At 40.6% G+C, this 12,377-nt stretch overlaps 1 protein-coding gene across 2 annotated transcripts; it reads left to right on the forward strand.

Moving 5' to 3' along the window:
- Nucleotides 1-3,873: 3,873 nt before the first annotated feature.
- adcyap1b (adenylate cyclase activating polypeptide 1b) lies at nucleotides 3,874-9,791 on the forward strand. Of its 2 annotated transcripts, XM_085141864.1 has the most exons (5): nucleotides 3,874-4,039; nucleotides 4,292-4,396; nucleotides 5,353-5,487; nucleotides 5,920-6,024; nucleotides 6,658-9,791. In XM_085141864.1, exons 1-5 carry the CDS (start codon nucleotides 4,035-4,037, stop codon nucleotides 6,839-6,841), a joined length of 534 nt encoding a protein of 177 aa, XP_084997990.1. In that variant the 5' UTR covers nucleotides 3,874-4,034; the 3' UTR covers nucleotides 6,842-9,791. The 2 variants fall into 2 exon arrangements, with proteins under 2 accessions (XP_084997990.1, XP_084997992.1); XM_085141866.1 differs by lacking the exon at nucleotides 5,920-6,024 and having other exon boundaries at nucleotides 3,878-4,039.
- Nucleotides 9,792-12,377: the final 2,586 nt, after the last annotated feature.

The following is a 12,377-nucleotide window of genomic DNA, read 5'->3' on the forward strand; positions in this document are numbered from 1 at the left end:
TTATTATTATTATTATTATTATTATAAATAGCAGTAGTATTGTAGTTCAGTACTGCCCCAATTCCAAAAAAGGTGGACATTGTGAATAAAACGAGAATGCAATCATTTGCAAATCTTATATACCCATATTTTATTCACCATAGAAAACTGAGCTGAGATGTTTTACTACTTCATGATAAATATTAGCTCATTTTTATTTCATGGCAGAAACACACATTAAAACAGTTGGGACAGGGCAACAAAAAGTGGAACTAAAAAAACACGTGGAGCAACATTTTGCTACTAATTAGGTTGATTAACAAGAGGTTGGCACTATGATAGGATATGAGCTGCGATTGGACAGGCAACATGACTGGGTATAAAAAGAACCTCTTAGAGACAGAGTTTCTCAGAAGAAAGGACAGATGGAAGATCACCAATTTTCAACAAAACTGTGTCTACAAATTGTGGAGCAATTTCAAGATAATGTTCTTCAATGTAAAAAATTGAAGATTGTGAATATCTATATATCTACAACAAATAACATAATCAAAACACGAGAATTTGAAGAAATCTCTGTGTGCAAGGGGTTGAAAATCAATATTAAAGAGAGAGAGACATAAAACCATTTGGGATTGGGTTAGGAAGGTAATCTAGTGCAAGAATCTATGAAATCAAACAAGCAAAGCTACCTGTGACCCCTTGTGAGTGAGGGAGCAGTCGAAAGTAGCATTTCTATGCAAAAAAGAAGCCGTATGCCGATGAAAATTAGCCTGTGTGGCTAAATCTGGCATATTTACATGATGAATTTAAGTTCTCGTGTTAATTAATAGACATGATCTCTTTAAATAAACATAAACATAAGCTTGTGCTACCGTCTTCTCCTTTGGACCAAAGCTAATTTAAAATGGACTGAGGCAAAAGTGGAAATCTGTTCTGTGTTCAGATGAACTGAAATGTAAAATTTGAACCTGTGTCTCTGATAGTATGAGGGTCCATTAGTGTCTGTGTAATTGGCAGCTTTCACAGCTGGAAAGACCAGATGTGTGCAGTACATCAATGCTGAAAGGTATATGCAGCTTTTAGAGCAACATATGCGTCCATCCAGATGACATGTTTTCCAGGGAAAGCCTTCAGTAAGAGAGTGCTAAACCTGGCTCTATTAGAAAAGAATCCCGCAGAGACCCTTTCACCAACCGAACAATTAATTAAACAAATATGACAAAGACTGTTGAGTGACTAGAATCCTATAGCAGACAAGAATGGAACATTTCTCTCCCCAAAGACCAGCAACTGGTCTCCTCAGTTCACACTTGTCTACAGACTTTTTTAAAAAAAAAAGAAGACGTGTTGCCATAGGGTGGTCTGTTTTCTATGGTCTTTTGCTAAATATGGCTTTTGAGATCACTGAATCATTGAATTCGGTTTTATTTACATTTGATAAAGCACATAAACTGTTATTATTATTACTGCATTGCATTATGTAATAGATAAACATGGACTGAAGGGAAATCTGAATTTGGGCACTTTAAATCACTTTAAATCACAGATAACAAATCGGACAGAAATCTGTAGAAAAGCTGTTGAACATATATCCCTTTGCCTTATCTCTGATCTCTCTGTGGTGTTGTGTGTTTCTGATTCTGATGGTCGATGTTTAGCAACTCACAGAGGTTCCAGTTCGAAAAAAAGAGCCTGCAAGAGTTTGCAGGTACTTCAATTATGGGTCAGTCATATAGGGAAACTGGCCTTTATGAGCCTTCACTAAACACATGCAGTGACATTCAAGGCCACGCTGGAGTAGCTCCATTTTACGCGTCTGTGTTTTAAATGCAAAATAACCCTCTCAGTTGTAATGTCATGCCGAAATCACACGAATTTTAAATTAAGCTCTCAGTTAAGCTGTTTCACTAACAAGGTGACACTTTATGAAGAGGAATTACTGGTGTGAGGATTTGCTCCACTTCTCCCTTCTTTCTTTTCTTCTGTGTGCTTCTGTGATGATGACTAAACCTCGGCAGAATGGCTCAGCGTGTTTGTCCTCTGTCCTCATGATGGCGCCGTTTGCTCAGGCTAAGGAGCTGCATGCTACCTGCTGTACCCGGCCTAATATTAGCAGTCTGCTCCAGTTGAAACGCATGGGCTTTAAGTTGTTCTCTTCATATGAATCAAGGAGAGGTTCTAGATAGCCCCCCTCCCGCAGTGACTGGCTCTTTTCGTCATATTGCGTCAGCGTAAACAAAACGCTGACGTGAATGTCTCCGTCTCCCCTCTTTGGCAAACTCTTCAATTGGTTGGTGAGCTATAGATCTGATTCAGTGGGGGTGCAGAGTTAAACCTGAGCGTCTCCTGACCCCTCCATTTGGCGAATATTACCAGTCCCCACGAAAAATATTCAAGTTTGCTAGACCGGCCTCCCAACCTCCAACATGAAAAGTCTCATGTATGGAGTAAAAAAGAATGCTAAGTTTTGCTCCAATCATCTGACTGCGGCATTAGAACAAACAATAAAGAGCAAATTGCTCAGAAGCTGCAGATACAGAGAGATTCGACTTACTCTCCACGAGCTCGAAATTAGATTAGACGTTACCAGTCCGGTGGAGAGGATTAGGCCTTCTTCTTGGTTATTTGACACATGTTCTATATAAAAAGCATTGCATCGTCGTTTTTCGTTTAAACACATCAATCAGCAGATTGTAATGACATAGATAATTTGAGAACAATGCTGGGAAAACGTGAATCGTTTATTCGGCCACGCAGACTCTCCGAACCAGCATCGTGCGTCACCAGCCCTCGTTCAAATCCGATTATGTGCCTCGTTTATTTCAACAATCCAGAGGTTAGGTTTAGACCTTAGCGTTCTCATTGCACGGCCATTAAAGCCACCCCTCGACATCCAGTGAGCAATTGTTGTAAACGATTAGAACAAAAAGAAAAGTGAATGTAAAGTCTTAAAGCCGCAATTTGAGACGAGTCATTTCAGCACTGGACAGCTCCTGACTCCCCAGGGGCCTTGGACTTGGTCATCGGAAGCCTGATCACCCTCCATCAAAACCATCAAGTCATTTGAAACCACCAGCACCACTTCCCAGATCAGGGATAATCACTAAAGCGTAATTAACCTATTGGTGACGTGAGAGTTGTATTTATTTATTTTATATTTTAAAAAAAGAAGAAAAAAAAAGAAGAAAAGCATGTAGTGGTTAAGGCGTTGACGAACTGATCTGTATTGGGCGTCACATCAAAACTTGATGATTTCATGTATGCATTCACAAGGGTCTCTCTCTCTCTCTCTCTCTCTCTCTCTCCCTCTCTCTCTCTCTCTCTCTTTTTTAAAAAAAGAAGAAAGTTTGAAAGTAAACTTCCATCTTCGGAGGGAGGTGGGGGTGAGTCTGACGGATGCATCGATGAGGAAGGAACTGTACTATTATATTCCGGGAGGAAGACATGATGACGTCTATAGCATCCTTAATGTGACTTATTGGAGGGAGGGGGAGGACGAGGAGGAGGAGGAGGAGGAGGGGGGCAAGGCTTGCGATACATGGATAAAAATCCAAGGCAATCACAGCACAGGACAAAAGTTTAGAGCAACGATATGTAGACGCACAGACAGCGTACTCTCCCATCGAGTTTTTGTTTGGCTTTGTGACCGGTTGAGTCCTATTAATTGGGTATAAAAGTGAGATAGGCAGCACTGAGGGGAACATAAGGAGACGACGGAGGCGCTTCAGCCAGGGAAGAAGTGCCGTGAGAAAGATACCGTCTCTCTCTTTCTTTCTCTCTCACTCTCACTCTCACACACACGCAGACACGCACTGCCACAACCGCGCCCGGATCACAACCTACAGCACAGCCTCCTCTCTGCTTTCCTGCTATAGGTATGTGCTTTATCTGCGGACTGTCTTACAACTCGGAGAAATTTATGCTCCAGAGCGAGATAAAGTAATGGAAATTTTTCCCTTTTTGTGAACTGCGTGGAGATCTGCAATTTTTTAGCTACTTTGACGCTGAACATAGAGGATTTGGTGTCATTACCGCAGTGTAACTTTTACAAGATGAGGTGAATAAAACACAAAATATCCAGTTTTTTCTTCCCACCCCTCGTTTTTAATGATCCTTTTTTGGTATAAACCAGTGGACGCTATCTTTATCCAGTTAATTCAAACAGGTTCATGTTCGAACCAGCTTTTTAGTTTTATTAGTAGTGATAAAGTAGCACCGCCTTGTGATTTTGATACAACAAAGAAAAAGCCGCTTTATTGTCAGGTAACTGCTCTGTTTAATGTTGTGTCTGTTTCTCATTTCCTAACAGCATGGCCAGTTCGAGTAAAGCGACTTTAATCTTGCTCATCTACGGGATCTTTATGCACTACAGCGTCTTCTGCACACCTCTTGGACTAAGTTACCCCAAGATTAGGTAGGTTTCTGGGTTGTTATCGTTGTCCTTTATGTTCTATTTGAAATGCTCCTCAGCAACACGTTTCATTTAATGTTGCTGTTAAGTTTGTTGCAATCAACGAAAAAGAGGTTTGTTCACTTTATTTCAAATAAATGCGCGCTATTGCGCAGAAACTCCGCGCGCAAGTTTTAGAATCTCCCAGTTAAGCATGGTAACAGAAGGACATGCAGGCTTTTAAACAATCAAATGCAAGGCTGGTGTGGAAAATGAGTATGGAAATTGCACAGGAGTATCTGTCCGGTGGGACGGTTCACGGAACTCCCCTTATTAAAAATGAGAATGCAGTCGATGCAATGGATAGCCCTCGGGATGACGGTGGACTGGCGTCACCAAGGAGAGGCGAGGCAAAACGAATAGGAGAGCTTTATCCATTTAAGATTTAGTCTTCTTCTTTTTTTTTCCTTCTTCGGGAAAAGCGTATCCATTTTTGGGCGTGGTTCTCGTTGATCAAATTATAAATAAATAAGTACATAAAAAAGGTATTTTCTGAATTCTTTTTAATATTTTTGAGCTCCACGCCTACACTAAATGTGATCATTTTCACACCCATTGTTTCGAGTTTTAAATAATTAATAAGGTTGGAGCCGGCAGCATCAAGTGGAATATATATATTAAAAAAACCCGATTTCTTCCAGAAAGAAAAACATATTCAAAGAAAGAAAACAATACAGCAGGACGCATTTAATAAAATTCAAGTCATTATTTTCGCCAAATTTAAATTATTCGTTTTCTGGCTTATTTTTATTTATTTATTTACTCTAAAAAGCCTCTTTCCCCCCCGTTTTCACCCTTTTCCATTGCATTTAACCGCCCGCTGTTTTTAAAGGCAGATACAGACATTTGGCATCCTTTCACTCCTGCGTCCACACGTGTTCATTGATCAAAATTGTGATGAATGTTCTTTCTTTTTGCAGACTTGAAAACGACGCATTCGATGAGGACGGGAATTCGTTATCCGACATGGGTTTTGATAGTGATCAGATTGCTATACGAAGCCCGCCATCCTTAAACGACGACGCATACACCCTATACTACCCACAGGAGAAGAGGTAAATGCGCCTTCGTACCACAGCCAAAGCCTTGGGCTGGATTCCAATTTAATGACTTTGTTGCTGTTTGCTATAATGTTTGCTTGCTTTATTTTTCCCAGAGTTTCTCATGTTATTTGTCCTGTCTTATTTTCATACCGAGTAGCCTAAAATGTTGATTCCCTGCAGTTTTAATCAAGATTAAAAAAAAAAAAAGGTCGGCAGATTCGTAAAGGATAGCCTGTAATTCCTTTTTTTCTTTCTTTCTTTTTTCTTATTTATTTATTGCACTTGATGTGATATTGGACATGCGAGTGGGCGGGAACATTTTAGGCTACTTTTGATCATTTTGTCCGCGCTTTTTAATATATATTTTTTTTAATTTTGTTTTAATTTATTTATTTTTATTTTAGTCACTGACGATCTATGTGTTTTGGCGTTTTATCATCTCAGACCAGAAAGGCATGCTGAGGAAGAATTAGATAGAGCCTTGAGGGAGATCCTGGGTCAGTTAACAGCGAGACATTATCTGCATTCTCTGATGACAATTCGTGCAGGGTAAGGGCATTTCTTATTAGCGTTCACCTGCAGTCATCATTTTTATTTTATTTTTTTTATGTTTCTGCGCTGCTCAAGTTCAGGCTGCTGTGTCACTGTCTGTCATTTTACGTGCGTGTGTGGTTTATTTCTTCTTCTTAAAAAATGCTACCCCTCTATATAACGTCTGGACATTTTCATTCCACCGTTTTGCTCCTATTTTGATGTGGCGTGACATTGCATCCACGATTTATGTTCTTTAAGAATAAGATACTGAAATACAGCGCTATTTGTAGCCCTTGTCTTACCTATCAATTGATTTTGCTTTTACAAACATTAATGGGTGGTGGGGGAAAAAAGCAAGCGTCAGAATATGTAATGGGATGTAAATTAATATTTGATAACCTTTCCAAAACGCTTAAATCACTAAATCTTTCCTCACATATATATTTTTTTAACGTAAAAAACAAAACAAAAAAATAAAAATGAAATAAAATAAAAATAAAGGCCCATAAATGCATTATTAATGACTACTGGCCAGATGAAGAGATGATCAAAGTTGAAATGCCACATCAAAAAGAGCACAAACCAGTCAAGACCTCGCAGCTTAAACTAATGTCACTGTTGTTTTATTTATCTTCTGTATTTTTTCAGTGACGACAACAGCATGGAGGAAGAATCAGAGCCCTTATCCAAAAGACACTCAGATGGGATCTTCACTGACAGCTACAGTCGCTATAGAAAGCAGATGGCCGTGCAGAAATACCTGGCAGCGGTTCTGGGTAGAAGGTACAGACAGAGAGTTAGGAACAAAGGACGCCGGCTTGCCTATTTGTAGCGCTGTTAAGGCGCTCAAACTGCCCTCCTGTGTATATACATCCAGTCGTTAAATCGAAGTCATTCAGATATATCTGACCAACCAGTGGATTGCGCCTGTGTTCTTTCAACATGTATTTATGTATGAAGTAAAGCCATTAAAATGAATATTTTAATAATAATATCGTTTTTTTTTCTTTTTGTACAAAAGCACTTGATACCGCACAGTTATACTTTGTGGACCAATATTTTATTTTCATGTTTAAGATGTTGAAAACAAAACAAAATGATTAAAAAAAAGAAAAGAAGAAGAAACCAGTAAAAAAAGAGATAATTGTGCACCTTCAACATTATGCGCTTGAAATCTTTAAAAGTCATCTACATATGCAGAAAATAAATAGATTTTAAAAAGACAATCAAAGTATTGAATGTTATACTTATTTTTGTAACCAACGTTCTATTTTTTTAGTGTTGTTTGTTTTCCAAACAGGCCCAAAGAAGCAGTGAGCATGCTATGTGAGGCATATCCGGCTTATCCTAAATGATAGATGTTGCCCTTGTCCACGCTTCTCCACGCTCCCTTAATGGGAGCTCTGTGGGTTTGTATAGCCTGCTGCCCCTCCAAGGGGAATTCAGACGGCTTTTGTTCCACAGCCTCTCATTTGATGGTTAACCGATTGACTTACACGTTCAGTCAATGTAAGTGCTGGTAAAAATTCAACCTTCTTTCCAATTTCATTGCAGTCTTTTGCAAGGGCACTGATGCCTTTACTAAAGGAAGCACTCGAGTTGCTGTTAACAGTATGCAGAAAACACTGCTTGCTCACTCGCCTCGAGAGTCATTTACAGTGGGAGATAAATTATGCTCGATACGACTGTCTAAGGAATGTTTCACATATGTGTATTGTGTACAGTATAAAAATTACACAGAGCACATAGTCATCTCAGTGTTATCTCTGTTCAGTCAACAGGATTAAATGGAGAAGAGAAAGGGAAAAAAATGCTTAAACTGTTGATTGTATTTTGGCAAAGCTCCGAAATATTCAGAAAGGACTCAGAAGGAGCAGAAAGTGATGCAGTTTGACAAAAGAGGAGGAGAGGGAAGGTAGCGTCTGAGTTGGGGTTAGAGATACTGGACTCTTATTTCTGATTTAATGGTGCATGTGAAAACTGACACCGTGCTAATTTTCACTTACAAACTGCATGCGATTGTGCTTTTGTTGCTGTGTAGGAGATGAGCTGTGCTAAGCCTCTTTCAGCACCCCCCCCACCCCCACCCCCCTTTCAGATGTTTTGTGACAGAAATGTGAAGAAAGAGGGCTAGAAGTGGTAGAAACTGGTACTGCACTGACTTGTTGATTTTATTTTTACCTGTCCTGCTGCTGTCATTGTGGATATCATAGAACAAGACACTGGACCCCCTCACCTCCCTTATATGCTGATTGCCTTTGTCTTGGTTGTAGTAGTAGTTCAAGTTCTTTAGCTTCTAGATTGCCATGCCAAGTTTCTGGTTTGATGTTAATGCTCTAGTTTCACTGTAAAGCTGATCTGTGTTAGAGTATGTGAGGAAGCAGGTGAAGAGTGTTAGCTGATAAAGAGATGTGTGTGTGGAGTCGAAGAAAAGGCAGTGGGAAAAGAGACGGTGTGTGTTTGTGTGTGTGTGTGAAAGAGAGAGAGCGAGAGAGGAAAGGCAAGCAAAGTAGCCTGTTGCATAAGACACAGGTTACAGCACCCACGAGCCAGAGGAGGTTTGTCGCACGTCAATACAGAAACAAACAAACAAACAAAACAAGTGATGGCACCACTGCCTCTGCTCACCTGCTGAAGTGAGATCAGGGTTAATGAGTCTGATAAAAAAAGATGTCAGACGTTGAATTCCCTTCACTTTGGTTTCATAAGAAGGTTTAAGAGTATGTGAGTCAAGGTGGATGAGACCAGCAGAACAGAGGTGAATGAAATTCAGCCCTCCAGCAGAGGGATATTCCCTATGACTTTTATTAGAGAGATATCTCATGTATTTATTCAACATTATGCAAATGCAGCTTTATGCACCCCTGCAATCTAATCAGTGGCCTGTGTTCCCCCATAGAAACTATCAACACACTCCTTCTTCAATTTGGCTCCATCGTACAGGCTTTGCGTGAGTGCGTATGTGCATATTGCGTTTATCTGTGAGCGTGTGTGCATTTAATGTTTGTTTGTGTGGACGAGTGACTGAACATGCATGCGGAGGTGGAAACAGCTTTTGGCTTTTGGTGCCTTGCTTCGACGTGAGAAAAACATAAAAAATACTAAAAAAAAATACTAAAAAGAATATTCACCACAAGTGACAGATGGCAATTTTAGTGGCCCTACAATGCTGCAGTCCATTAGCTTACATTAAAACTTCCTTTTCCTCTGTTTAATCGCTCGGCTTAGTCTGCCCCAAGAGTAGTAGAATTAGGCTTTCTTTTAAAGCATGGCAATGATTTGTTGAGTATAAAGTATATTAGAAAAGTGAATAGAATGTGTATGTCAGTGGAGCAGGCGATGTATGTGTGTGTGTCTGATTGTTTGTGTGTGTGTGTGCATGGGGTGTTCAGTGTCTGTGAGAACAGTAGACAATGACCAGTGTTCGTTACTGTTGATTATGACGTGTTGTCGATTCTTTTGGGTCAGTAATTTATCAATGAGAAAATATCCCCTACATATTACAACTTTGTGCATCACTATCTAGATTTAAAAGGGTTTGAGAATATAATAGAGATGTTGTTCAGATCATAGAAAATGCCTGTTGTTGATATTTCTGAAAGCGCCGAACGCCTTACTTCAATGTTTAATCTCTTATCTATCTGAAAACAATGTGTTTTAAAAGTGAACCTTAGTACAAGTGACATCGTTATACACACAGGAGTCCTTATATGGGGTTTTACGTTTGTCATTGTTATGAAAGTGTTGTAAGATTTGTATGAATAAATTTTTGTAAACAACAACATTTTCTAATCAATGTCTAATCTTTGAAATACATCACTTTGTTTTTCGAGGAGACGTGTCTTTTGAACAAAGAAAGTGCAGCAGAGCCACAGTTACATCACACACGCTGACTAGAATATATAGATTTTGTTTGCAGTTTACTGCCCGCTTATGAATGTTGAGCTTACATGAAGAACCACCTATTTCCATGAGCACAGATCTCCTCCTGTAACAAACATAAAGCACAGCAGAAAATAAAGCAGCAAATGCATTGTGTGAAGTTGGTCTAACTTTTAAAAGACACGTTTGCAATGCGTAAAAAGTGAAATCACAGATGTGTTTGTGCCTTTCAAGTTGAGGAAAGGAAAATGGTTGAATATGCACAAATAAATGAACCTGCAATTCAAACTGAAGAACCATCAAACATCTCCGAGGAGCTCATCAAGAGAAGCTACAACTGAGCTGCAGAGCCCCACACAGGGCTTCTCTCCTCCTGGACTGCCTTGTGTTTCTCCTCACTCCATCCTTGGCCTTGGAAGTGCAGCTGTGTCCTGTGGGAGACGAGGAGGATGGGTGTGGCAAAGGATTATGTGTGTGATCTGATACTCATAAGCCAGCAGGAGTATGTGTGTGTGTGTATGTGTCTGTGAGTGCACATGCACCAGAGCTCAACTAACCCAATCAGAGAAATGTTGCATGGCAACGGTCCACAAAGGGACACGGTTATGTGTACGCATGTGTCAAGTGTGTTTTTATGTGTGGAAAAAGGGAGCGAGACAAAGACAGAGACTCTGTGCATTTGTGTGCATGTCTGAGTGTTTTGGGCTATTTGTGTGCACTGCACAGGCAGACCTTGAGCGGGCTCTGCATTGGAATGGGGTTCTGCATCACACCTTACATTTGTGTGCACACGCTGCCTGTTGAACAGAAGAAATAGATGCACAATGTGTGTCTATCAGAGACACAGTAATAACACCAACAGCCACTGCCACAGAGGAGCACAGGTATTAAATATGATTAATGAAATTCAACAAAGTGAGTTAGCCATGAGAAACTGCCACACACTCATTCGGAGACGCGCATCTCTGTTTCTTCCCCGAAGACACCAATTCATGGGAGTTGCCCTGTTGCTAAGAAAAGGCTGACAGATTGTTGGTTGTCAGGGACCTTTTTTTTGTGCTAAACCTACCTGTGTGCTATAAATGCTGTCTCCGGTCTTTATTTATACCCCCTCTAACCCTTTGCTCTTCTGCTGTCAAAGTGAAAAGCAGCTTCGGTCCACCTGACAAGCAGAGACTGCAAGACTTGTTCTGTATGGAGCAAATGAGGCAGGTGAAACGGACAAAAAAATGTATTCATACATAAATTGGATTTGATATTCACCCCCACAAGTGGATATTGAGACAAATGCATCAATTTGTTTGCACAGCTTCCACATAAGGGGCCACCCTTGACCAATTTGTACATAATGTACATTAATGCCTGAATCAATAAAAGATGGCTCCTCCCTCCTCATAGTGCCGCATCATCTCTCCTCTCTGCACTCTACGTCTTAAATCTGTATTAGCATCTTTGAGCTGTTCCACAACTGATTTTTTCGCAGGAGTTGTCTCTCTGGGTTTTTTGTTTTGTTTCGTTCTCTTGGGGGAAAATGGAAAGATCTTCTAAATTTAGAGTCTAACTCCCTCAATAAACAGTTTGGAATCAAACAAGCTTTTAATAATCAGCTCTCTGCCTCCAGACACGTCTTAATCACGTATGGAGGGGGAAGGAGAGGTTTTGTTCAGGGCTTTTCCAGTGGGGATACCCACACCTCTCCCAGTCCCACATGGCCACGCCCATCTTTCTTTGTCACCATGTTTTGATGAGCATGTGAAGCCAGAAGTGTGTATGTGTGTGTGAATGAGCACTACTGCTCTATTGTGTGTATGATTAACATTTCCTTCCCTTCGCAATACTTTTGTGTGTGTGTGTGTTTGTGTGTTTATTTATCTCAAGTGCAAACACTGCCCCCTCCTTCTTCCGTAACATCTCTCTTGCATGTCAGGGTTAGGAGTACAAGAAAGGCCCAGACACAGCAGTGATGCAATCACCCTCCCACCCACTCCACCCCCTTGCATTTTACCCCATGAATCATTCAGTGGTCAGGTTTGAGCGGGGTGGGGGTGGGGGGGCAGTCTTGTCATGCCTGCTATGAAACTCTTGATTGTGGCAGCCACAAATACCTCAATCCTCCTCTCCCTTAAATCCCTTCTTGTGGCGGGCTCTGTCACATCTACCATTGAGCAGGCGGCACACTGTGGTGAACATCAACCCCTCTGGGAGCAACGTGTTAGAGAGAGAGAGACAGCAAAGACAGGGAGGAGAAAATAGGAGATGTGGGCGAGGGTTTGCAGACATGGACCACTGATCAAGAGTTGCTTCTGGCTTAGAGGGAAACACTTTACCTGTGCTGCTTGAGTAATCATGGGTGACCAGAACTATCCATCATTTATTATGAGGCTATTTGGCCTGGAAAGAAAATAACCTCAACCATCATTTTCTCAGCTACTTTACTAAATGTACACGTCTCCAAGCTAAGCTTGAACATGAGTGCACCTTGAAAA

The sequence above is a fragment of the Neolamprologus multifasciatus genome, chromosome 18 (assembly GCF_963576455.1).
Source record: "Neolamprologus multifasciatus chromosome 18, fNeoMul1.2, whole genome shotgun sequence".
Taxonomy (NCBI): domain Eukaryota; kingdom Metazoa; phylum Chordata; class Actinopteri; order Cichliformes; family Cichlidae; genus Neolamprologus; species Neolamprologus multifasciatus.